General features: G+C 39.0%; 3 protein-coding genes across 4 annotated transcripts in view; 1 reads left to right on the top strand and 2 right to left on the bottom strand.

Annotated features, from left to right (window-relative positions):
• psmd1 (proteasome 26S subunit, non-ATPase 1) overlaps positions 1-18,574 on the bottom strand; it is a 36,993-nt gene extending 18,419 nt beyond the window's left edge. The window contains exons 1-16 of the mRNA XM_034147693.1: positions 18,395-18,574; positions 17,547-17,590; positions 17,018-17,091; positions 16,489-16,658; positions 16,106-16,314; positions 15,687-15,830; positions 15,145-15,371; positions 14,937-14,997; positions 14,659-14,787; positions 14,449-14,537; positions 14,260-14,338; positions 13,997-14,170; positions 11,550-11,661; positions 11,138-11,334; positions 10,688-10,783; positions 9,188-9,252 (exon numbers count right to left, since the gene is read on the bottom strand). Of these exons, the coding sequence (XP_034003584.1) occupies positions 9,188-9,252; positions 10,688-10,783; positions 11,138-11,334; positions 11,550-11,661; positions 13,997-14,170; positions 14,260-14,338; positions 14,449-14,537; positions 14,659-14,787; positions 14,937-14,997; positions 15,145-15,371; positions 15,687-15,830; positions 16,106-16,314; positions 16,489-16,658; positions 17,018-17,091; positions 17,547-17,590; positions 18,395-18,410 (1,886 nt within the window). The 5' untranslated portion in view covers positions 18,411-18,574. The remainder of the gene's footprint in view (positions 1-9,187; positions 9,253-10,687; positions 10,784-11,137; positions 11,335-11,549; positions 11,662-13,996; positions 14,171-14,259; positions 14,339-14,448; positions 14,538-14,658; positions 14,788-14,936; positions 14,998-15,144; positions 15,372-15,686; positions 15,831-16,105; positions 16,315-16,488; positions 16,659-17,017; positions 17,092-17,546; positions 17,591-18,394) is intronic.
• Positions 383-7,817, top strand: htr2b (5-hydroxytryptamine (serotonin) receptor 2B, G protein-coupled). 2 transcript variants are annotated; one of them, XM_034147694.1, is made up of 4 exons: positions 383-1,339; positions 1,661-2,255; positions 5,148-5,348; positions 6,025-7,817. In XM_034147694.1, exons 2-4 carry the CDS (start codon positions 1,994-1,996, stop codon positions 6,969-6,971), a joined length of 1,410 nt encoding a protein of 469 aa, XP_034003585.1. In that variant the 5' UTR covers positions 383-1,339; positions 1,661-1,993; the 3' UTR covers positions 6,972-7,817. The 2 variants fall into 2 exon arrangements, with proteins under 2 accessions (XP_034003585.1, XP_034003586.1); XM_034147695.1 differs by having other exon boundaries at positions 1,642-2,255.
• Positions 18,575-19,512: 938 nt separating the features above from the next.
• Positions 19,513-22,507, bottom strand: LOC117495158. Its single transcript, XM_034146277.1, has 3 exons — positions 21,693-22,507; positions 20,916-21,020; positions 19,513-20,302 (listed from the first exon to the last, which is right to left on the bottom strand). The coding sequence occupies exons 1-3, from the start codon at positions 22,438-22,440 to the stop codon at positions 20,217-20,219; spliced, it is 939 nt and encodes a 312-aa protein (XP_034002168.1). The 5' UTR covers positions 22,441-22,507; the 3' UTR covers positions 19,513-20,216.
• Between the last annotated feature and the right edge of the window lie 3,854 nt (positions 22,508-26,361).

Here is a 26,361-nt window from a genome sequence, read left to right as displayed (position 1 = left end):
AGCAGAAGTCAGCATACTGCTAGCAGCACACCTTCAGCTGTTCTTTGCATCATAAACAAAAAATATATAGAATTTTTTTTAGCAAATGGGAAAGAAACAGTAAAGATTGGCTGGGGGAACTCAGATTTTCACCAGCAATCACACATGTAAAGTCTTAAAGCCAACCCATTAACAAGCAACCCATTTAAAAAGGAGCAAAAAGAGAACAGGGTAACTCATAATAACTGTATTTATTAAACAACCTTTCTTATGGGGCACTGTCTATAAGTGAATTATCACTATAAGGAACATTTGGTCTATGGGCTGCCCTTTACTGGAAGACACAGGGTTACACAGATGTTACTGGCGTTCACACATTGTATTGTTAAGAATCATCATCTGGTTTCTGTAAACTCCAAGGATCTTTTATTTCTATTTTTTGTATCTGCTTTTGCAAAGCAAAGTGTACACTGATTGAAAACACAAAGTTTATGCGGAAAGATCAAAGGAAAAAAACTAAATGTGGAATACATTTCAGAAGAAGTCATGTATAAGAAAATTGGATAGCGGTTTCAAATTACATTCCCAACACGACCATTTGAGCTCAGAAGACAAACTAAAAACAGCTATGGGGTACAAGTGTAATTTTCAAGTACTTCACCACACAGAGAGCTTCTCCCCATAAACCCTGTCCACACACCCCAACAATGCTTCGGATGGAGGAGTGAACAGAAAGTGACAAATATAAACAGTGGGACGGCTGTGTTGAGGGAAATTACCTCCCAGAACCACTGGCATACTGCCAGTACAAAGACATTCATCTGTTTTGTACAGAGTGCGACTCACGGGCAAGACGGAGGGGAGGGAGGGGAAGAGAGAGAGCAGACAAGACGGGGGAGAGCGCGGCTGATCACAGGCTGTTAACAAGAGGCAGCGAATGGGAATGGGAGAGAGGTGGAGGAGCCACAACATCTGAAAGTTTTAAACCTGTGATCGCTGTAGGTGATGCGAGGCAAGACTGGGGGATCCTCCAACATGTGGAAGGAAAACAAATTCCACATCACGGACTGCTTCAGACAGAGACAGATTTAGGATTAACCGCTGAAGGAGGGCATTTTTTGTCACGTTCTTATTTGCGGAGGGCGGAAAATATAAGGATGATTCGGGAGTTTAAACAATATGTTAAACTAAGAGGTGTGCTAAGATTGAAATGCATTGGTTAAGCTGCACTGTTCTCCCAGCAAGAAATACTGCTAAAGTGTTTATAAAGGTGAAAACGTAGCGTCTCGGAAAAATACTCATGGAGTTGAAACGTCAACGAGGAACTTAAATTTACAACAGATGCTACTTACAGGAGCAGGTAAGACAACTTACAGAATCATGATAATGCTTATTAACAGTGTCATTTTTTTATTTAATACTGTTTGATTCCGTGTTATCCATTTGACTCAGATTATTCAAATTCTATATCCCTGATTAATGCAGAAGTTGTATTAAAAATAACCATTGTGTTTTATTAACTTTAACACGTGTATGTTTAGAAACAATTTTCTTTATATAAGACCATTAAAAATGTAATATATTACATTTATAGCTAAAGTTAACTAGACTCCCAAAATACATTGGAAAGGCTTGTTACCAATGTTTCCTTTCCTTATACAGACATGTTTGTTTTTTTAAGTGGCCGCCGAGGATTAAAAGAGTACCAACGGCCTGGGAAAGTGAGGACCCCTGCTGACATCTCATTGTGAAAATACCAATAAGGTTGGGATTACTACCAGCTTTGGAGCTTGTGCTGCGGACCTGTTTTTTGTCCCCCTCGAAGTGGTGGATCCTCTGCTGATTTTGAGCTACTCCTTTTGTTGTACAGTGCACATGGGGATGAAGCATCCTGTGCAGCGACCTTGAACTGTCCTTGCCTGTAGGACGCAGTGACCATGCTGACCGAGTGTCCAACACCAGGAAGATCAGAGCCCAGACCAAAGCTAAGGCCTGCTGTAATCTCTGCAGCACCATGTCTCAAGAAGTCCCTGCTCCGTCCGAGGCCAACAGCTCGCTGTCAGGGGAAGCGCCTGAGCTTCAGCTGAAATGGGCCGCCCTGCTTATTGTCATGGTCATCATCCCCACTATTGGAGGAAACATCCTGGTCATTCTTGCTGTGTCACTTGAGAGAAAACTTCAGAACGCCACAAACTACTTTCTGATGTCGCTTGCCGTGGCTGATCTGTTGGTGGGACTCCTAGTGATGCCCGTTGCCCTCGTCACCGTTCTCTACAGTAAGTTTAGCATAGGGGCCTGTGTTTGAAAACCTGTCTTATCTGTGAACCAAACGTGTGCTATACAAAAACAATAAAACTTTACCCTACTGGGAGAAAACATGTCTTTGCTTATGCACAAATCAATTCCTTGTTAACAATCTAAAGAAATACTGAACTAAACGATAAATGACATTACGATAAAACAAAATTAAACCCCCGCAAACCATTACTAAAACACGTTCAAGAAAGTAATCCATGTGTTTTTGTTGAGTGGAAGCATTAAACGTTTTTGGAATTACTTTCTTTGCCTTTCTAATATACAAGGGAAAACAGGCCAGCATACTTCGCTCATAGCAAAGAGGATAAAAATAGTTTGTAAGCAACACTAGATACGATCTTGACTATCACTCAACAAATTAATGAGAAGGAAATATAACCACAGATAGTGGACAGTAAACATGCTACTTCCTCTGGCAGTGCTGTGGGAGCAGTTGCACATTAGCAACAGTACAAAAACTGTTTTATGTATTTCCAGTGACAGTGTGGTGGTAATGAAGCGACATGCTACCAATTTAAATGTTTACCATACAAAGCTATGTTTTAGCTAGTATTCCCCATTAATTCAACTGAAGCATAATAAGCCCAAACATAAATTACGTCTCTCACTGTGTGACGCTGGTCTATGTGTGGCTTTGCCTGTCTCACATTTCCTGTTTTGCATGAGAACTGGTGTAGCGCTGAAAGGCCTGCTCAAGTCAAAGTGGTCACAGGTGCTGCTTTCATCTTTTCCTAATGCAGAGGCTACATGAGTAAAGACCATGCAATTCATTTACTATTGCATCTATACTGTTACACGGTGTTAATCAACAACAGCATTTTGAAAGTGAGTGTGTTCACTAACTTGTAATTGAGGATTTAAGACAGTCCCTAGGAAGACAATCTTTAAATGAGCCAACAGTATGGCATGCTGATAGCAAACTGAGTTTCAAATGAATGACCTTTAAACTAAATTAACTGTAATGAAAATAGATTGGCAATTGAAAGGGGGGGCAGCACAATGATGCAAGGCATGTCAGTGGGACTTGTGTTTGTTTGCTGCTCCATTGCTGAATGTCAATAAGTCGACTAAATGTCTTCTGAACCAGACGCTGGGACAAGCAACCTTACTGCAGTCCAGTGTGACTCAATCTTTTGCAGCTTTTACTTTCTCTGACTTTGTGGAAATCTGATGTTTTCAAATCAAAGATGATTAACATCTTAAATGTAAACCTGAAAAAGCAAGGCAACAATAGGAATGCATTTAAGATTACTGTCGAGTCATGGATTTTCCACATCTGCTTGGCAGATGAAGTCAAAGCATAGAGGGAACGCCTTAAAAAAAATGTAAGAAATCGGCACATTTAAAATTCGCTGTAAATGTAAAATATAGCACTGCGTGACAAAAGTTAAAGATTCTTTTTTTTTTTTTTAATATAAGGGATGATTTAGTTTTGCTTTCCCAAGTGTTGCATCTGCAGGGCATCATCCCTCAACACACTACACTTCCGACTGAGTCAAGGTTTTTACCTCTAATAGCTTTATCAAACAATCATTTTCTCTGCCTCTCTATTTTCTTTTCTTTTCTTTAAAAGAGCTGCAGGTCAGATGTATTTTTTTTCCATTTCATAAGTTTTATGGCATGGAGTTTTGGTTACTAAACACAAGCCACACTATTGACAATAGGTATAGTAAAAGAAATACTCCAAAAAGATCAAGACAAACCACAGCAAACAATGTTTTAGAACACATAACTGGATAGGATAAAAAACAGCTAATTGTATGTGCTATATTACACAATATACATATAATTATCAAAAAGATGTATACTTAATACTAATATAATTAAATAATGATGCAGTTGAGATTTGCAATCTCACAAATCTGACAAACAGAATGAGTTCCTATGCAAGGTACTGAACACAGCCTTGTGCAACCAGAAAATGCTGAACATCCATAATCCTCCCTGAAACTATTTCAATATAAATGGTTTGAACATTTTCAAAAGCCAACCTTTTGAAAAATACAAACAATCACACTGCTTTGCTGATTTTCTTACCTTACTGTATGTTCTGAATGACTTCAAAGTAAACCCAAATAACTAGTGCTGGCCAGTTGCAGTAGGATCACGAACATTTGCTTTTTTAAGTTTATAATTCAATTAAACGCAATAGAATATGTTCCCTTGTACAGATACTTGGAGCTTGCAAGCTACAGTGTTTATTGAATTTGGCATTGGACAAAACACTTCACAGAACACATACAGAGGATCTACTTTGAGAACTAGTGGAGTATGTGTCAATGCATAAGCTTTCCAGATGAAACCTAATCAAAACTATGACTCAATAATTCCAAGTGTGACAACTGGTGTAGGCAGCCAGGGGAGGGTGGCACAACAAAACACAATTATGTAAAAGGAATATTACATTTTTAGTAATGTTAATGGTCTACAGGACAAAAGCCAGAATAGTTTCTTGCCAATTTTTATGCCTGGAACTGAAAATAAACACTACTGTTGAGCGTAGTCGCCAGCACGTCTTCATAATGAGCTTTTAGCTCCATAAACAGTAAGTGAACCCTCCTTTTTCCAGTAAACTCATTCCTCATAAGGATAAATAAACAGCAATATTTTGTGTGGGTGCTACTTGTAATCCTAGCCTTTGTTGCAAACCTCCTGCAAATGGCCTCCTGTAAGACCAAATCATCTTTGGGGAAAAGAAAATCAGTTTGATCATGATAAGATTATAGGGATTTACCAATTATAACACAACCACAGATAGGTGAATAGCTAATTATTTAAAAAAAAAAAGATGACAGCAAGACAACAGCTTACTGTCCAACTGAACTAATTCACTTCTCGTCTTTTTTCTTTAGACTCCGGCTGGCCTCTTCCGGAGCCCCTCTGCCCCATTTGGCTGTTCCTCGATGTGCTGTTTTCTACTGCATCCATCATGCACCTATGCGCCATTTCACTGGATCGCTACATTGCCATCAAGAAGCCAATCCAACACAGCCAATACAAATCCAGAGCCAAAGCGATGGTGAAAATTGCACTGGTGTGGCTCATATCCATTGGTAAGCATGTCAAATCAGATTTCCTCCACTTTTACAACGCTGCAGTGGTTTTCACTTTAGACAACTTATTTCTCTAGAAGTCCATTTCGTCACATAAAATATATGGCAGACCTGGTTTGTGGACCCAGAATTATTTGCCGGATGCAGATACTATACAAACTGCACCCTGCGTTTTTAATGGAAAGGAGGGTTAGGGAGTAAATGCTTGATGCCCAGTAAACAAAATACTCAAAACAGCAGGTTTTGCTGAAGGATTTGATTTCATTTGAGCTTCATTTCATGACCGAAGCCAGAAGTTCCGATGGAATGAAGGCAGCAGCACTTATACGGAGTCCCAGTATATATGCAGAGTAACAACTCTCCTGCTGTTAGCAGTTTTAAGAAACATAATGGCAAGTGATGGATGATTAGTTTACTTGCTTTTAAAAACAAAAAGGAAAGCCTCAAATCATAATGTGCCTTTTTTTCCTTGACAGTAACCGTTAACTAAACATGAACTTTTTGTCGATACTACTTACTAATACTATCATACACGTACAATTAAACAGGAATGTCTGTGCGAAAATGAAATAGAAACGGTTCACATACATACAAATAAAATAAAAAAGCGATATTACAAAAGGAATATACAATTTCCAATGTTTTACCAATATGTACTGTTCTTGTCATTTTCCAGGTATCGCAATCCCAATTCCGATAAAGGGGCTTAGGAACAACCATCTTCCCAACAACATCACCTTCAACAGTAACCACACATGCCTTTTGAAAACGGACACCTTTCGGGAATTTATCATGTTTGGCTCCTTGGTGGCATTCTTCATCCCTCTGACTATCATGATGGTCATCTACCTACTAACTGTCCAGGTGTTACGCAAAAAGGTGTATCTGCTCAAGTCAAGGGTGTCTCAGCGCTTTAGCTACCTGGCAATCTCCACAGTTTTTCAAAGTGAACAAGCTCTAACGCCAACGCAAGTTGAGCAACCCAACATGCTGGACAGCAGACTTCCCAGGATACAAGAACGAACATTTGCAGGCACGTCAAACTCTCCAACAGCAGATGAAATATCCTTTCGTAGAATGTCAACAATGGGCAAGAAGTCAATGCAGACTCTGAGCAATGAGCAGCGCGCCTCCAAAGTGCTAGGCATCGTCTTCCTCCTGTTTGTGGTCATGTGGTGCCCTTTCTTCATCACTAACATTACCTCTGTATTATGCACCAGCTGTGACGTTCATGTCATTGCCCATCTCATGGAGATCTTTGTTTGGGTGGGTTATGTGTCATCAGGCATAAACCCGTTGGTCTACACCCTATTCAACAAAACGTTCAGGGAAGCATTCACGCGGTATATGACCTGTAATTACAAAAACCCTGCTACTAATGGTCCAGGAAGGCAGCAAAGGGCATCGAATGCAGATCGGACCCTTACACGGATTTCATTCCGATCTTCCATGGCAGAAAACTCTAAACTTTTCATGAAAAATGGCATTGGAGCCGTTGGCTACCAAAGCCCACTGAGGTGCAGGCAAGCCCCTATGCAGTCAGTCAATGGTATTGTATTAGACACAATGCTTCTGACTGAAAATGAAGGTAGTAAGCAGGAGGAAAAGGTTAGCTGTGTATAGAGATAGACAGAGGATTTGAACAAAAAATGTGCACTTTAAATCTGTGAGATTTATGTTGCCCACATTGCATCTCTTTGAAGGCTAAGTCGACATAACTTGGCTAGGCTACCTACAACAAATACTCAAAATGCATGATTTTGAATCTGTGGTTACTTTCAAATTCATTGACAAATCATTTAACAAAAGGGTATTGCTGTAGAATAAAAAAAGAGGAGATTAAAACCCGTCTGCTGATGTACATCTGCTTCCATCAGTAATATACTTTAAACAAATAAGGCGTTAATCATTTCAAATACACATATTAAATGCATAAGTCAAAGTCCTATGTTAAATCAGGGTGTATATAGATGTTCAGAATACTTCTCATGTAGCCTTTTAGACAGGTCAAATTGCTGTTTAAAGACAGTTTATAACGTACCAGAAGACCGTTTGCATTTTTGAATGTTATAAAACCTTACAGGTCAACTCAAAAAGGCCACAGGTGAAGAAACAATGATATTAAAGGTTTAAAAGTTCAAGCCACCAGACAAAAATGTAAGGAATGAAAGCATGATAAGATAACCTGGAATTATGTATGAATACAGTATAATATATATGACTTTTATGATCCTTTCAACTTGGGCTTTCTGAATATGCTGTAAACCATCTCAGACCACATGCTCATATTTTGTTAAGAGAAAACACAAGTCTACCTTTCAAATCTATTTTCCAACTGACAACATTTGCACTCTCGAGATAATGTTACTTGTATTTGCTGGACCTTTGACAAGCACTCTTGTATATGTATTGCGGCCTGCTGTTTTGACATGTTAGGAGATTTCCAAATAAAAGACTGTATATAATAAACAACATTTCACATTAAATAGAATCCTAAATGTGTTTAATACAATATTTTTCCATTATGCTGAACTGAAAAAAAACTATAACAATTCTCAGCATCCATGTTTTTCCTTTCTATGTCTACACTTTTATGCTACTTTATTTCAGCACCAAGTCAAATATCTTTCCCATGAAACAGCACAACAGTAAAGCCAAACAAATGTTGAATGAGACAGCATCAAAAGATCGGCAAACAGCAAATACGAGCAAGTAAGAAAACTGTGGGACAGTGTGCTCGGCAAAAAACACTTTTTTACAGTCCCTTCATGCTTTTGAAGAGCAGTTTTGTAAGCAAGACAATGCTAAATTCCAAATACATGGTAGTATAAACAGCGGAACGGAAACTTAATTAAGAAAATATAAACAGTGTTTGATCAATGTGGAGCAAACTTTGAGACTTGGTATGCGAGCTTGGAGTGTGTCTCATTGTTAAAAAACAGAAACTCTTTGTACTGAAAGTAGTCTTTTTTTGTGCTAATGTACATGTTGGGGGGGTTATCATTGCTTGTATCATTAAGAAGTTGTGGAAGAGGAGACCAATTGAATTGTTCTGCTTCTAAAGCTTTCTAAACAGTGAAGATTTAAACAATGTCTGCCATTTCATCGCACAAAATATCCAACATACCTTTTTTGGGCTTAGACTTTACACCGTGATATTTGTGCAATGGATAGGCGCTCCGTTTTAATCCTGCTCTAATTGGTACATTTATGTCAGTCTAAGGTTGATATCAAAATCATATCATAAATAGCCAGGAACAAAAATGTGGGAATGACAAGTATATGCAGCTTTCTCAGAAACAAAAACACATTCCACGAAAACCAGGAACATATTAAAATTCCAGACAACAGTGCATCCAAATTCTCCTATCTCAGAGAAGGTGTTCATGCTTGAGCAAACAGCACCTTGTCAGCAGTACCAAACTACAAAGGTAAGTGTTCGTTAAAGAGTTACACTTTGTATGGAAAGCAGGAACCAGTAAAAATACTTCAGTGTCAGATTTGCCATAAACACATCAGACCAAGTAGGAGATTACCCCAAACATCGTATAACAGAATCTATTTCAGGTGAATCTCTAATGAAAAGTTAACTATAGGGCTGGTTATAGTTATAATATATACACGTATTCCAGAACACTAGCTTCAGTATTGTACCAAAACAATACTTTCTAGTGAACATCTTGACAAATTCATTTCTCACATTCAACAAAATGATCCAAACTAAAAAGATGCAATTTTGCATGTTTACATTTTGGCCAAGATGATGAGGCTCAATAGAGAAAAGCATGTAGTGTATTTATGCAAACTAAACAGACAGTTCAGAGCATTGTTGTCCTTACCTGAACAAGATGAAGCCAATGGACTCGACAGCAGCCCTTCTGACGTCATCATTCACATCACTCACCTTAATTAAGAGAAGTAAAGAGTTCAAATTACCAAAGTGGAAACCTAGAGTCATCATATCTTGCAAATAACTTCAATGATTTAACTCCCTGATGTAGTGTGAGGAATATGCTCCACTACCACACCACCTATGAGCTTGTATTAAGCTGCCACCTACAGGACAACATTTTGTTCACAGCCCTCACCCATGTTGTACTGAAAGCACCACGATTAGCATATACATACATTCACTATCATCATAGTGATGCAATGTTGGATCCTACAGTAAACTCAGGTAAACAGTAGACTGATGTGATATGTTAAAACTGAAGCGTATGGTTTAAGCAAAGACAAAATATTTCACTTATATAAAACTTATTGTGGATCTTTTAACAAGCGTAAATCACAGTTATTATTATACTATATTGTAAAAGGGACTTTGATTCCTTGAAAAGCAATATAAAAATATAATTTATTATTAAATGAATTGTATAATTATTAGAGCAGTCAGTCGATTAAAATATTTAAATCGCAATTGTCCATAGTTAATCGCACATTTTTTATCTGTTCTAAATGTACCTTAGAGGGATATTTTTCAAGTTTGTAATACTCATATCAACATACGAGTGGACAAATATGCTTTATATGTTTGTTTATTATCATTTGAACAATGACAAATATTCTCATGAATATTAAACACAACAACCTCTGAACATTACAAATATTCACCTCAATTCAACCTGGAACCTCTCTCATACAATAAAGTGTGTGTGTGTGTGTGTGTGTGTGTGTGTGTGTGTGTGGAGAGACACTGTGATGGATCGTTGGAGCTATGTGCAGCTCAAGGCATATATGCTCGAACGGGAGCTGCCTGGACGCTGCAATCATGTTGCGCGTACTATCCGTGCTGAGTGTGCTGACTTTTCGTACAATGTCCCACTGTCTGGCTACCTGCATAAAGTCAAGTGCTCGGCGCAGTTGTCGGCGAAATGTCGCTCCTCTTTTAAAAAAACAGCTCCTTATATCCGTTAGCGCAGCTAGCTAGCACCAGATGCTAACAACAACAAGAACACGTAAGGTGTGCCTCTCTCGCGCCACACATACACACACCCTCCCGGTCCTCCCGATGGCCAGTCCGGGCCTGCCGGTGAGCGTGGAAGTGTGGTCTGCCACAAGCGGGCGGCAGGAGCGGGGCTGTCAGCATCAGCTTGTAGATGGTATTTTAAACTCGATGCGCTCTGAAACTACGGGGCGGGGCGGCCGAGGACAAAAAATACACTTTTTTTTTTTTTTGCATTAACGCGTTATTAACGCGTTAACTTGACAGCCCTAATAATTATGCCAGGCAAAGATGTGCAGCCCTGGCTGTTGGCAGTGTTTCACTGACAGAACGACAAACCCATACTCCTCTCTTTGAATAATGTGTTTTGGAGAGGGCCAAATAAAAAAACACTTACAGCGACATGAAGCAGGCGTCGGATGGCCTTGTTGTTCCCGGAGCCGCAGTAGGCCATTCCCACTGAGTACATACCAGAGCGCCTCAGAATGGGGTCCTATCAGAGAGAGCAAGGAGAGCTAGTTTTAAGACCAGATCTAGCCCTTATAGAGAGGAAGCGCATCAGCTGTGACTTGACATACACATACAACACTTAGTTACAGGAAAATGTACAGAACTCAAAACATCATACATTTAAAGATTGCATAATTTATGAAAGGTTTATAGAGAGCAAGTACCTAGTAAACTACACAGATTATTTTTGTATACACTCCCTTTCCTCTTTCTGGGATTAATAATGATTGTGTAATGCCATATGTGTAGTATTACTATGCAAAGTAGTGCATCTTTTATTGTTGTTTGAATATAAAACAACTGACAGAAAAGAGTGATGTGACATGCTCAGCCTTACCTTGTCTCTGCAGAGGCTTTCAATTAGTGTATCAGCCTCCTCCATGCGTCCGTACATCACCATGGCGATTCCCACTGCCAGGCCACGCAGGATCTTCTCGTGCTGCGTCTCCTGAGCGTAGCCCACCATGTCCTCGATGGCCTGGGCTGACTTGGAGCCCAGCATGACCAGACCCAGAGCCAAGCCTGCCGCTTCACCTGAGAGGTTGCATGGCATTGTCAGAATGGCATGTTTTTTAAATCAATTGAAGTATATTAATTTACTATACAAAGTACTATTTAAATGTAATACACATCAGATACATTAACGTTCATAGTATGTTTCTAAATTTGTTAAGCCAAACGTCATTCTTTTAAAAAACATAATTAGAATTTTCAAGCATTTCATCTGAAATTCAAAAAGTCATACACACCAGTAACAGCATCATCCTGGTAGAGGTTGGACTTGAGGAGGTCGTAAACATCCTGTCTGGCTGTTCCCAGCGCAGCCAAGCCAAGGCCAAGGGCGCCACCATGACGAACAATCTGGGAAAAACAAGAAGAAAAACATTTTACCAACTGACAGTGACTTCAACGACATTATTAGACTTAGTTCACAACAGCCGGTTCCCTTTCCTTGAACAGTAATCAAGGTTCAAGGTTCAAGGTTCTTTATTTTGTCATCCTGAACTTCCTGACGGGCAGACCCCAGGCAGTGCGGGTGGGAAACATCACATACTCCACCCTGATCCTCAACACCGGTGCCCCTCAAGGCTGCGTGCTCAGCCCTCTCCTCTACTCCCTGTTCACTCACGACTGCGTGGCCATACACAGCTCCAACACCATCGTGAAGTTTGCAGACGACACGACAGTCATCGGCCAGATCACAGACGGCGTACAGAGAGGAGGTCGAAAACCTGACATCTTGGTGCTAGGATAACAACCTCCATCTCAACGTCAGCAAAACAAAGGAGCCGATTGTGGATTACAGGAAGCAGCAGGGAGAGGGACACGCCCCCATCGCCATCAATGGGACTACGGTAGAGAGAGCCAGCAGCTTCAGGTTCCTCAGGGTCCACATCACTGAGGACCTGACATGGACTCTTCACACCACCACCATCACCAAAAAAGCTCGACAGCGGCTCTTCTACCTCCGCAGGCTGAGGAGGTTCAACATGGACTCCAGGATACTCTGCAACTTCTACAGGTGCACCATAGAGAGTATCCTGACTGGCTGCATCACAGCCTGGTACGGCAGCTGCACCGCCCTCAATCGTAAGGCTTTACAGAGGGTGGTGAAAACTGCACAGAACATCACCAGGACGGAGCTGCCATCCATGGAGGACCTTTACTCCCAGCGGCTCAGGAAGAAATCCCTCCGGATTATAAAAGACCCCCCATCACCCCAGCCACAAACTGTTCAGTCTGCTGCCGTCTGGCAGGCGCTACCGCAGCATCAGGACTAAAACCACCAGACTCAGAGACAGTTTCATACCACAGGCAATAAGACTGTTAAACACCTGGGGCCTCATTTATAAACGGTGCGTACGCACAAAAGATGGCGTACGCCAGTTTCTACGCACTGCTTGCGATTTATAAAAAACTAACTTGACGGGAAAATGTGCGGTCCTCCACGCAAACTCTGACCCAAGCACAAAAACGGGAGAGACGAGAAACTGCGGAAATGTTATTGATCACCCCTCGATTATGTTCTCTTGTTAAGAAATGTATTCTCATAAATGATAAAGGACAGAATTACTTTAAACTGACGCCGTTTTGCATTTCTATAGGTTGTATAGATACGAGCATGGTTTTATATACTATCATGTTTAATCATGTTTTATGCCGTTCGCCAATAGCCTACTTGATAAGTCGCTCGTAAAACACAGGAGGTATGGAAACTAAGAACACCATATGTGGTAAATTGTACAGCTAATATAACACAACACATTTGTTGTATTTCCTTTAACTGGTGGATTATGGATAAATAGTTGCTGATCGACAGCTGGAACACAAACCACCAAATACAACAACAATTATTCAGATCCAGTCGTCATGACTCCACTCCGGAGGGATTCCCCGATCATTTCTTACAGTTTCTCATCAAGGGGGTGTCTCCTGTCCCCGGTACAAACACACTGCCTGAGGAAGGTTAGGCTATGGATATTTTTTTTGTCATTAACCTTTTTCGGACCACTTATTTATTTATTTTGGTGACTATCCGACCTCCATGCTGCTACTCAGGTTCAAACTGCATCCACCAAACAATATGATTTATCTCGACCTCCCGAAAATAACCAAAATCTGACACGGTGTGAGATGTATTTTTTAGCTGTTCTGTCGTCATTTCCTGCGATCTTCTTCATGCAGTCAGTCAAAATGAATGAATGAATGGGCGTTTCTTTGACTATTTATAGGCAAATATGGGCGTTACGTGAAGCCCGGAAAAGCTGCGCCGCATTTCGAGTTGATTGTGATTTATAAAAGGGAAACCGGCGTAGGATGTGCCGGTACGCAGTATTTTATGAATCGGAAAGTGTTGGTGCGTATTTAATTGCTTTGTCCTACGTAAGCAACCTTCCCACGCCAATCCTACGCAAGGCTTTATAAATGAGGCCCCTGAACTGTTGAAACAACATCCCTAACATTCATCTGCTACTTAGTAATTATTTATCTAATATATCATTCCAATAGCTTGCATATTATAGACTCTTATTGCACTATTTCACTTTTTTAAACTATTTTTCTTTTTGTATTACTATTTACTTGCACTATATTTTTCTGTTTATCTGTGTTATTATGTTGCACTGTTGGAGAAGCCTGTGACATTCTAGTTTATAATGGAAAAAAGAACCTACAAAGTCAAAAACAAAAGACTCACATCATTGCTGGCGTTCTTGAGCTGACTGAGCAGGTAGTCGATGATGTCTCCGCCATGGTTGGCATGAATGAGTCCCAGAGCGTACAAGCCTCCTCCTTCCTGATAGGCTGAGCCAGGGGAAGTGTCTTTGGGCAAGTAGGTGGCCATTAACTGGAGAGCCTCCTTCTCGTGACCCTGAAAAACACAGCAGGTTATGTTTAAAATTAAATATGGAATAAAATTATTTCATTGCTTTATATTATTATCATAGGGACATAACGTACCTTGTGGATGACACCCAGACTTGCTGTGGCTGTGAACTTGGCCCAGTTGGTCGCTCTCGCAAGCCATTCCAAGTTTTCTCTACAAGGTCAAACAAAACATTTAATCAAATGTTGCTTAGGGTAAATAGGTTTTTCCATGTCGTTGTGTAATCTACGAAATATACAATTATATGCTGCCAGCCAAATTACCTGAGGAACTGGTCACTTGTGGTTCCCGTGTGCATGAAAGAGTTGGCTATTACTGTGGCTGTGTGGCACACCGAATTTCGGACCGCATCCTAGAGTGACGGAGAAAACAAGAATTAAAGCCAACTAAAGCTGAGGTTCATCTGATCATGTAAACAATAGTATAATCATTTGTCTTCTGTGAGCCATTTATCTTGTTGTTAGCTACATTACCTTTGTGTTTTTGAGGATCATTAGATCTGTGTTGTTATTTCGGATGAGGAACTGCAAGTGAAGCTCAATGGCCATCTCCCCGCTAAGGATTTTGATCATCTTGGCGTTTTGGTCTTTTGGATCATCTTTCTACAAAAATAAATGAAGCAATATAATGATCTGTCAACTCAATCAAAGTTGTACATGGAATACAGTTGCTCAATTCAGATACAGCAAAATTACAAGGACACGGTATGAAAAAACTGCTGCAGTACAAAACGATCTAAAAACGACCGTACCGTTTCTACCGGCTTTCCAGCAGGTGAGCTGCCTGCCTTGTCATCTGTCTCCATTGCATCACTGTAAAAAACAAAACACATTTTTAGTGACTAATTTAACCCAAATAAGTCTACAGTTTAAGTTAATTTCCTATCAGATCCCATATATGAACTGTAATTGGCCTAGCTTCAGCCTAGGTATATGTGTGTGTTTTATTCTCCTGCCCACCTGTCTTTGTCTGGTGTGGGCACAGTGCCTGTGTTTGTGGAGCCAGGGACTGCAGGGATAGGGGTTCCAACTGTGCGCAGGTTCTGGATGACGGAGGAGAGGAACTGCTGGCTGGCGCTCTCATACAGGTCGAAGCAGATCTGATAGGCCATCAGCAGGTTGTCCTCCTTCACTAGCTTCTCCAGGATGTCACTCACAGCCTGAGGGTCATCCAGGAATATCAGGCACTAGAGAGGGGAGGAGAACAAATTATTAGAGATGGATTTTAAGGTTCTGACAGTTTATGGAATGACAACATATTGATAATTGCAAATTCTAAAACCACAATGAAACTGTATCCTAAAAGTATCCTTTCCAATGAAGGTTTGTGATCAGGATTTTTTTTTTTTTTACTCAGTTTATCAGAAATCTTAAACTAAATAATGACGAACATAACTTATTGGAAACTATCTGTCTAATCAAGAACTTACTGTATATATCTGTTACATTGAGGAGTTATTCAGGGAGATGATGCATAACGTTTTTAAGGATCTGATTGTTACCTGACAGACATTGATGAAATCAGGCTTCTCCAAGTTCATGTAGAGCTTGACCAGCACCCGCAGCACCTCGTTACGGAACTTCTTGTTCTGCATCAGGGACATGCACACCTTCAGGCTGTAGGCGAGGAGACCACTCACATCAGTCTGCATGAGGAGAGAAAAAAGTTACAATTAATAACTTGTTTCATGAGAAGAAATACATTATTCTGTACAGTAGTAATTCATTTAGAAAATGTTTTGTGAGAACTATGATTGTATAAGTCATGTACTGTTTAAAAAAAAAAAAGGTTTACTGTATTTGAATAAAGTGAATCCTGTCATTTCTGTATGTTGGGGTATTATCAAGGTATGCTAGACTTTTGGTTATTACTAAATCTAACAGTTGATATTTCAAACTAGCAGTAAAAGCAATAACTGACCGATTCCAAGATGGTCTTTTCAAACATGTCAAGCCGTCTGGTCTCCAGGGCGATGCCAATGGCCTGCTTGTACTTGTGATCGTCTAGGCAACGCAGGAACATCTTGTTGACAATGCCCTCAAGGCGGGGGTCGATGCTTTTCTTCTCCTCCTCCTCTGGCATCTCTGCATTCTCCACCCGCAGCTTGGTGTAGTGGTCGATGCATTTGGCTAGTAGCAAACACAAAAAAAAGGATGAAAAGAGGGGACCAGTTTTCTACTGAACTCATCAACGTAGTTCAGATCTAAATGTTATTTCATCCGTAATTCAATGGCTTTAGTCTAAGAAAGCACTGGTTGATATATAAGCTGAATGAGGTGAAGTACTTTTGATTAAACACTTACCAATGATGGTCTCCACATATTCTGAATCATCAGTCACATTGAAGAGATCTCCAGCACCGAGAGCGTAGTTCAGAGATTCCTCAAAGGCTCCGAGGTGGTAGAAAACCTTAGAGGCCACCAGAGCAGCAAACGCTCTGCTGCGAAACGTCTCATCTTCATACAGGACCTCGCTGTTTACATAGAGCACAAGAGCAAAAATGTGATGAAGAAAAAGTTGACCTCAAAGACATCTTGATGCTTAACTACTGAAAGTAAATGTTTGCATCTAAATGAAATTGTTCCGTCCAACAGAGCAATTGTGAGCAGCAGAAATTAGAAAGGATGCAGATATGTGCTTTATAAAACCGTTATACTCAATCATACACGCTGGAAGAATATTCTGCATGCGACCTGCGATTATGGGGCACATTGCACTGCTATATTTTGTCTTAACATCGAGTGTGTCAATACTTAAAGTAAGTGCTGTCTAATGTACATGTTGTATGTCATATAAAGCGGTCAAGCTCTTATAGTCTAGCATAGTACTTACATTTTATCTACGGATCCAGAAATCTCTGCCCAGAAGTCATTTACAATGGCATTGAGCTTCTGCAGTGCAAACTCCTGCAAGTAAAAACAGACAGATATGATGAATATACATTATAAACAAAACATAACTATGTTGTTTACTTTTGTGAAACTGCAATATTGTTCTTATGAGCATAGTTTCTAAGTGTTACATAGAGTGTTCATGCTATCCATGAAGAATAGCATGAGGTTGACGGAAGAAATGTATTTATGCAAGCTAACGCAGCAAAAACAACTGGGTCATAGGTAAATCTAAAGCGGTTTTGCACAACTACACTGAACTACATTTTTATGTGAAAAACAAATACAAAAAACAAGTGAAGCATTTCCAAAAGCTGACAAAAAACATGAATATAAAATGTGAGGCTTGCATGGTCAAGCAGACAGAAGATAGCCTGAAGATGTTTGACTTGACTTGATATATGATATAACATCACGCCTGTATGGAAGTTGATACAATTACATTATATCATCTGTAAAAGAGTTCTTACCTTGAGCTGAGGCTCCTCCTCATCAAGGAGTGATATAATTCCAGCTTTAAAAAAAGAGAGAAACAAAATTGGTTGCTTGATACTTTAGAGTTCATATTCTTTCACTTTCACCCAAGTGTGGGTTTGAAATATATACAATATATGTAGGCAGTAAAAAAAAAGCTGTAAATAAAACATATAATGCCTAAATGACAGACAAAGTAGTTCCCCATAATCGTCAGACATAGATGTCTAGTTCACACATGTACGCTTTGAAAAGGCATTATGAAAATACTGGTAGTAAGTTAGTAATACATATTAAAATGTTATGTTAGGATATTTTATATCAACAGCTGATAAGAAATTCAAATGCAAAAAACAAATAGAACAACTGAAAAGAAAAGGGTCGATGCTGAAATCAGAGTCCTTTTTGCACAATTACACTTAAATGTAAAATAAATTGAGGGTGTTATTATTTTACCAAGTGTTTATTTGAGGATTGATTCCAAGATATATACAAACATTTCCGTACATATATACAAATGAACTTGATCACCTTGTTTTCGAAGCTAAAGAGCCAACATGCTAGTGCAGTTATGACTTGTCATTAGCATTGACGTTTCATCAACCAAGTACACCTTCCTATATTTAAAACAGCCGTGCAGCGATTACAATATACTCAAAGTTATACCACAGACACATTACTAAGGGTTCTTGCCTCCTGAAAATATATTTTGCTGGATATATTTGCCTTTACCGGTCAACGGCTGACTGAGAAATGCTACATTAGCTGTGTGACTCAGCTAAATCAATGGCAGCTAGCTCAAGATGCGGCTAGCAAAATAAAAACACTCTCTACTACGACCTACCTGCGGATGTTATCATCTTGGCTCTTTATTCCCTCCTCAGCCCCACGATCCTGTATCGACGGTGGAATTCCGTGCGATTTTTAAGAGGAGATAACGAGAAGAAACGATTTGTAGTATGTTGAAATGCACTTCAGTGGGAACAAACGCTAGCGCTGCTACCTTCTTTTTGTCTAAAGCCGCAAGTCCCTTCCTAGAGGGCCTCCAGGTTGGCTGTCCTCTTTTACGCCTGATTAAAAAGAAAAAATACACATTATAATCCATTGTGTTTTCGTAGGCCAGTTTGATTTATAGTACTCTATGTTAGTAACTTAAAGATATAATAGTATTTTAAAAGTGTCCACAACATTAAGAAGCTATTATGCAACATAGTTATTTAACGGATCCCATTTATGGACAGGCTTTTCTAAAGGTGGCCTATCGTGAATCAGTTGTTTTCCATAACTGATAATCATTTGCCATCACGAACAAATATCACAATTATTCATGTTAATATAAAAATAAGACACCCTGACCAACTTGGTTTAAAAATGAATAATACCTTGTCAAAACTCTGCTAACATTAGCTGACACACACTGATAAAAACACAGGATATGACACAATGTATTCTTGTATTATAAAAAACAAAAACATGTTTTGGTTTATAATGGTTTTCTGTATGTAATTTGAAATGTCTCCGGATCGGCTGTAAATGGAGTATATTTATATATTTAAAAATATATGATTTAACTTTTCATTAATTTATGTAAACTATCATTTATTGTCTAGCTATGTTTTGTTTTTAACCTATGTTTTGCTATTGAGGAATGCTAAATCATATTTATATTGCACATGTCCGAAAGCACATTTTCCCCATGCCATGTCAAGAATATTTTGGATAGATTTATCACTTATGATAAATGACATTCCAACTTGTATGACATTTCTCGTTTTTATGTGTATAATCCAAATATATGATAATTATTATTTGTAAATAATAAAGTTAATGGAAATCAAGGGTTGGGGGCTTTAATATCAGTAATATTACTAAATATAGGAGTACAGTTTATTCTCAGTTGCCAACAGAAACCCTTAATATCCTTTTAGTCTGAACGAATAGCCAATGAATGTCACAATGACACAAAATTCAATCTGTTTATTTACATACTTATTTGAATGTACAGACCAGTAGTCTACATAAATACATAGTGAGTGAAAAGCAGTTACATCCAGACGCAGATAATGCTATTGCGAAAAGCAATAATCTAAGGCACACATTTCTAATGAATGAATGTAAAAAATAAGAACAGATGCACAACTGTAACTGTGGCGGGATTAACCTGCTGGATCGTCCCAGTTAAAAAAAAAAAAAAGACCCATCAACAAAGGCCCTATTTATGTCTGTTGTGCTTTGTTAATGTGTATTCCAGATGACACAAAAACATGGGTCTTTTAAGAGCATTAGAGTTGTGGGACCAGTTGGCAAACAAGCCCCGTACTTGACTATGCATCATGTTAAAAGAGTACTGTTGCTGTAACTTAGCCATATTGCAGTTTAAATGTTTTAAAATAACAGACAAATCTCTATTTAGGCCTCAAAATGTTTTGTTAAATTATGTGAAAGTTAATACCATTGTGCATCAGCTGTACATCTGCTAAATTACAACAGATTGGACTATTTACGAACATTTGATTAGATGCGATGTGAATATTAAACACTATGAAGAAACGGTGTTACATGTAATAGGGCTCTCTAACCAGATGAGGCCAACTGGTTCCTGAAAATTAAGACAGAATGATTGTCTGCAGTGATATGCCGGCAGCTGCAGGTCACATGTCATGACATCAGCTGTCTCCTCCATCCACTTGAGGTCCAGCCGACAGGGAAATGGTTTTCAGAGGGATACCCTCCTCTTTACTTCCGGTGTGATCTAAAAACAATGCAAACATTGTTACTAATGTGAAATTAAAATGATACAATTTAGCTGCAGCAGGACAGGTTGTCTGTCAGGGTTAACAAACTCTTGTGTGTATGATCAATCTAATGGCTGATGCATTCAATGAGTCAATCCGTTTTCTTTTAACATGCCTTATCTGTTGCTTCCTGTCAGAGATTTCCTGAATTTCTAAAATCCACCTTTCTATTTTTTTTCAGTTGCACTTAAAGATGGACAGACAGTGGAGTAAGATCCAGAACATTATATTTTGTAGTTAGACTTATTCTGGCAGGCTAACTGGTTAGATCTGCTTCTTCTATTACATCTGTCTTGTTTATCATCACTTCATGAAATCTGAGATAAAAACAAGCCCATTAAAGTGAATGTGCAATGTCATTGCCGAGTTGGCCCTGTGATAGACTGGAAAAACCTGCAACCATGCCTTCTGCCCATTTTGTGCCATCTTGGTTAGGCTCCAGTTTCCTGGCAACCCTGAAAAGGACTAAGGTGGTTTAAAGAATACATGAAGAAAAGAGTTGAAAAATCCTTAGGAAATAAAATGTCTGTATAGTTTGGTTAAAACTGGACTTTGGGACGATGCTGCTACCTCTTTGCCTGCCGTTTGAAGAGTTGTTGGCCTGGCCTCTCCTATGATCCCAGGACAAACATTGGAATGGACAGAGAAGCGGGTTCCCTCTATCCCTGGTATTATCTGAAAGGCAATAATAAGCATTTAACAAATTGGCAGCTTATCTAAGGGCCTGATTGTTTCATGAATGCTCCCATTGTTCCGCGGCCTTTGTAGCCATGCCTGGGAAGAAACATTTGTGCATAAATGTGTGGTCTTGTGAATGTTGTGGATTGACCTACATTGTGGAGTGCACTAACACAAATCACTGCAGTGTTTGCCAGATTTTCCCGCAGGAACTTCCACTGTGTAATGCTCATGAGTTTCCAATTATCTTATAGGTTAAACTTTAAGGTACCCATATAAAATATTATTTTAGTTACTTCTATGGTTCTCTTAATTAACTGATTTACTTGTAAAATATATTATTATGTCTCAATCCTGTATGAGTGGCAGGTTTGTGTGGTATCTGTACAATAGGCTAACCCTTCAAAGTGTTTTTAAAGGTGTCAAGTATACACTGTTGTGGTTATTCTTCATTTTGGCAATTGTATGCTTCATCAAAGTGGCATTATGCCCTGGTCAAACAGACCACGGTTCAAACTTCATGTTGACAAATCTCTGCTGACGTGTGCCTGAGCTATACAAAAATCGTGTCTGGGCAAACGACAAAAACAGATGTAAATAATACACTTAAAGAATAATGTACTATGTGATTGATAGCTTCAAAGCTATAAGTAATGTATGTTATTACACCTGCAGTTTGGGATGAGTATATGACTTTGCAGGCGTTTTTCTTGATGCTGAGGATTTTGGCCTCTGTCTTAGGGATGAAACAGCCGACCCATATTGTTTCTGGAGACTGTTTGTGGAACACAGAGCGGATCAGACTCTCCAGGAGTTCCGCACACTGATGCGTTTCGGCGCTCTCCTCTCCGGTGCGTATTAATCCAATCAGAGCTGGTCTGGCGATTCTGGCACGTTTCGTGCGTGCCTTTACGTCCTTCAGTGTCTCTTTTAAGTACAATTCGTTGGAACTTTTGCTTAGAAATGTCTGTCTGAAGACGAATATGATGACAGGAGAGTCTATAGTTCGCTTTCGGCTGTAAATGTTTGCTCTCCTCGTTGCTGTTCTCTTAGCGGTGCCATTGCGCGTCGTATTTCCTTTCTCCACGTCCTCAACCACCGGACAGGCTCCCAAATCCAAATCCGTAGGCCTCGCTTTTAGTGGTATTTCATGGCTTTTAGTCTCGGTTTTTCCGCAAACAGGGATACTTGCAGTATCGCCGTGCATGCCTGAAGGAGAGTTTTTGAACTCCCCGTTGCTGTAGTGAAACATGTCATTGATAAACTCCTGCAATATTCCAGAGTCACCCCCGTCCACATCTTTACTTTTACCGGCATCACTGACCAAATAAATCCTCTCTTTACCTCCGATCAAAGCTATAGTTTTCCTAAACTCCCTCTCCTCCTCGGGCAGCGTGTCCTCCAGGAAATCTGCCATCCCAGCGGAATTACGTCGGCGCGAATCCGTTTTATTTACAGCGAGCAGTCAGGTCACTGCCGCCTCACAAACGCACACGGTCGACAAGAACACTACGAAGGAGCGTGGGAATAGAGACTCAGCGTCGATTCCTATTGGCTGGTCAGTTTGGTGGGCGGGACCAACATGTTTGCCACCCACACATGCTTGTTTCGAGATAATGAAGGTAAACTTTTATAGATAACTTATCAGTTATTTTAAATTAAACAATACCATATAAGCGGTTTTTATGTATTTATTTTATTGTATTTATTTTCTTGTAACTTATTTTCAACTGCATGCAGTGAGGAGGGCAAAGAAAGAAATGTATTGTATAGCAACTTTTTTAAATGTGCAAATGACAGTACACACTTGACTTAACTTGAGGATATAACAAAAGTAACATGGGATTCAAGAACAAATATATACATTTTTTTTAAATCAATTTGTCATAAATGTGAAGTGATTGTGGGAACAGAGGGGGTGGACTGTGGGTGATGCAATCATGGTGCGAAGGTCACTCTCTTTATTCCCACTATTCTCATTGAAAATAGTCCTGCCTTCTCTCCAATGTTGTAGATTCCTGGCTTCTCAAAAAAAAAAAGAAGAAACAAAGAGAGGGCGGTCGTAAGCAACACCTTTAACACAATAGTTTCTTGTCTAACCTCCTTTTTTCTACTCAATTGTTAAAATGGTTTTCAGCTATGCCTGACTTCTTAACACCAGAAAGGCCTCTCACCCTCAAACCTCCCACATCAGCAGTTTGTTGAGTTCTCCAGACACTAATCCTTTAATCCACACATGCCTGTTCTTTAATTACAAGGTGCTGTTAGCCGAAAGGCCACTCTATGTGAAGCTCATGAATGGAAATGTATTCACTTCTAAAATGAAATGACTTCAACTTCTGTCTGGATTGGTTCATTGTTTACTGATTAATACATGTTAAACCTGAAAGTCTGATCAAAGACAACGCAGTGGTTTTGGTATCTGGCCTTCAGACTGGCTGAACTTTGATCAGTTTGGTGTTTTGTTTGTTGTGCACTTGTTTTATCATGCAAGTCCAACTAACTGACAAAATAACTGCTTCTGTGGGTGTCTAACACGTAGTTTATGTCAAATAAAAACGTTGTTTTTTTCCGTAAAGGAAATCTGTAGCAGCTCTCACTGAAATCATAATTTGTTTACAGTTTTAACCATTTGAAGCAGACACTTAATCTCTATGGCTCCACAGAGTTGTACTGTGTGTGTGTTAGATAACCTACTGACCTCTTTGTTCATGGAAAGGAGGATCTGAGGGTCGAGAAGCTCCCCTGGACCAGTGAGAGAGACACGGAGACCTAAACGAACTGCAAACAAAATTAATTTCTCAAATGAATTGTATTATAATTATAACATTTAAACAAGCCTTCGAACCATTATCACACCATATAATTTATTTTCCTTTAAGAATAACTAATTGGAATACAACAAAAGATAATTTCAATCTTTGAAGTGAAGATTCTTTTGTGTCACTGAAAGAGGGATGGGGCGGCTGAATACACATGCTACTTCCTTCTGGATTCTTTCTCCTTTTGGCTACAGTTTCTATATCTAAAGTGTCTACCTGTTCAACAACATTCTCTCTGATTGTTTTTTTTTCAATGGACCCGCAACTTTTTTTCCTACGTGTTGTAACATTGTAAACACAGTATGAAGATGGGTCTGTTAATTATAGGCTTTCACACAGGCAAAATAACTTTATAGGAAAAAACTAATACTTAAAGTAGCATTACAAATAATCAGACTTTGAACAGTAGAAGACAAGGTGAAATATATTATTTTGCTGCCATCTTGTGGTTGAAAATGTTGCCAGGATCTGTCCCCACCACCAGAAGTAATACAGCAGTTCACAATAGTGCAGTGTTTTGAACTAATCATTTAGTTTCACTAACAAGTGCAGCTGGTCAAATATTTAATCATCACTAGAGCTCATATACAGATACTGCCTCTCAATTGACTAAACATTTTATATTAGCTAAATAAATATAAACACTAGTGTAACATTTTTGCTTTTGAAATGATGAACAATGCTGATGACGTTGCTCAGTTATCATCTAAAAATAGCACTATCCATCTGCAGTTCACACATAACATTTTCTTATCTCATCATGCTCTTATGAGTCAAGTGAGTAGGTTTGGTAAAATCTCACAACCTGTGATTTTCTTGTCGGACATCAGATGTATGAGAGCAGAAAGATGAGTGGCAGTCAGAAACTTGAGAGGCAAAGCAGAGTATTCAGTGTCACCCAAGGAAGAGCTTCTCCTTCTTCTGACATTGTTTTCTGTCATGTCGGTGTCATTTGGAGTCAGCATTGGAACGACTGTGGATATATTACCATAAAGACAGGACATTGAGCCTAATTATCACATTCAGAGTTTAATAGTTACAGTTTAAAATGAATAATATGTGTGCTGGTGGAATCAGTAAAGAAAGATAACCTGTAGTGAAGAAATGCTGAGGGAGCGATTGATCTGCTGATGACCTGGGGGGTGCTGTTCTCCTTGGCCCAGATTCCCCCAAAGAACCTGAGATATATGTTTGGAGTTTAAAAAGCCTGTAGTCTCTCTAATCCTATACTTGTACTGATATTCATTGTAAACTGTCATGCATTAAACAAAAGAAATTTGAAAAGCTTCACACAGATAGGAAGAATATAGCATTGAAGGTACTTCATTTTTTTGTTATGGCTAGCAGTTTTCTTAAAGGAAAAAAAGCCTGCATGCCCTATGTGATAAACACACACATTCGGATGATATGATATTTTCCCAGTCTCTGCAGTCAAGAAATTGTAGTGCCATAAAAATGACGTTCCCACATTTTCTTCCCATTTGTGTGCTTCCATTTATTTTCTGTGATTTCTGTTTTAAGAACAACTTTCCTACAGTCAACACATGTTCATTTGTTCCATATAATTCAAAGCTGGGTTTGACCATATAGCTAAGTGGTTGGCAGTTATTAGGGGGTATTGATAACTGTCCCTTTTCAAAATGCAACTCGTCAACAGTCTTGTGATTTGTATTTACCACTTTATGGTCATAGTTGCACTTGAAGAACATCTTTGATTACAATATTGGTTATCATCATTAAAAACAATGCAAATATATTAACATAATATACAAGATGAAAACATATATATTGGTTTTATAATATCGCATATAGTCTATCAGCACTATAAAACAATGATTTAAAATGGTTGTATAATTGATTTTCTACTATTTAAATGTTTTGTTTAAGTATAGAAAATGTCTTACCAATCGTTCCAAAAAGCAGTAAAAAAGGCAGGTTACCCAAACCATTTGGGGTCCAACCTTTTAACATCAGATTCGCACAATCCTCCATCTTCTTTGTCATAGTGAGCAGCACTGGAGGAGCTGTTTCTTATAATGCCCCACTTTTAAACAACACACAATAGACGTGAACTGGAAAAACAAGTATTACATTTCAGCCAGGGTTTGTCTCCTCACAAAGGCTGACATAGGGAGTGGTGGTCCCATGGGGAAAATACCAAAATGTTTTACAATTTATCTTGAAAACCTAATATGCATAAAACTTCTCATGGAAATTAAGGACAGCCCTGTGTGTAGTTGTAACCTATTATTAAAACAAGGAATGTTTTACATTCATAAAACTTGGGGAAGTAAAATACAATATGAATACAAAGTAAAAAAACAACAAAAGATCAGATTTAGGTCACTGATATAAAAGATAATAGTGATTTTATGTAGTAGATCAAATATATACAGACTTTTAAATATATACGCCTTATTGCCTTGAGTCTTAAAATGTTGAAGATTTTATCCTGGGGCCTATGTAAACTGAGTCAAGCTTATCAACCAAAAAACAGTATCATAACACCTCTAGAC

Source organism: Trematomus bernacchii, unplaced genomic scaffold (genome assembly GCF_902827165.1).
Source record: "Trematomus bernacchii unplaced genomic scaffold, fTreBer1.1, whole genome shotgun sequence".
Classification (NCBI taxonomy): domain Eukaryota; kingdom Metazoa; phylum Chordata; class Actinopteri; order Perciformes; family Nototheniidae; genus Trematomus; species Trematomus bernacchii.
Note: the sequence above shows the minus strand (reverse complement) of the source record. Positions and strands in the feature narration are given on the sequence as shown.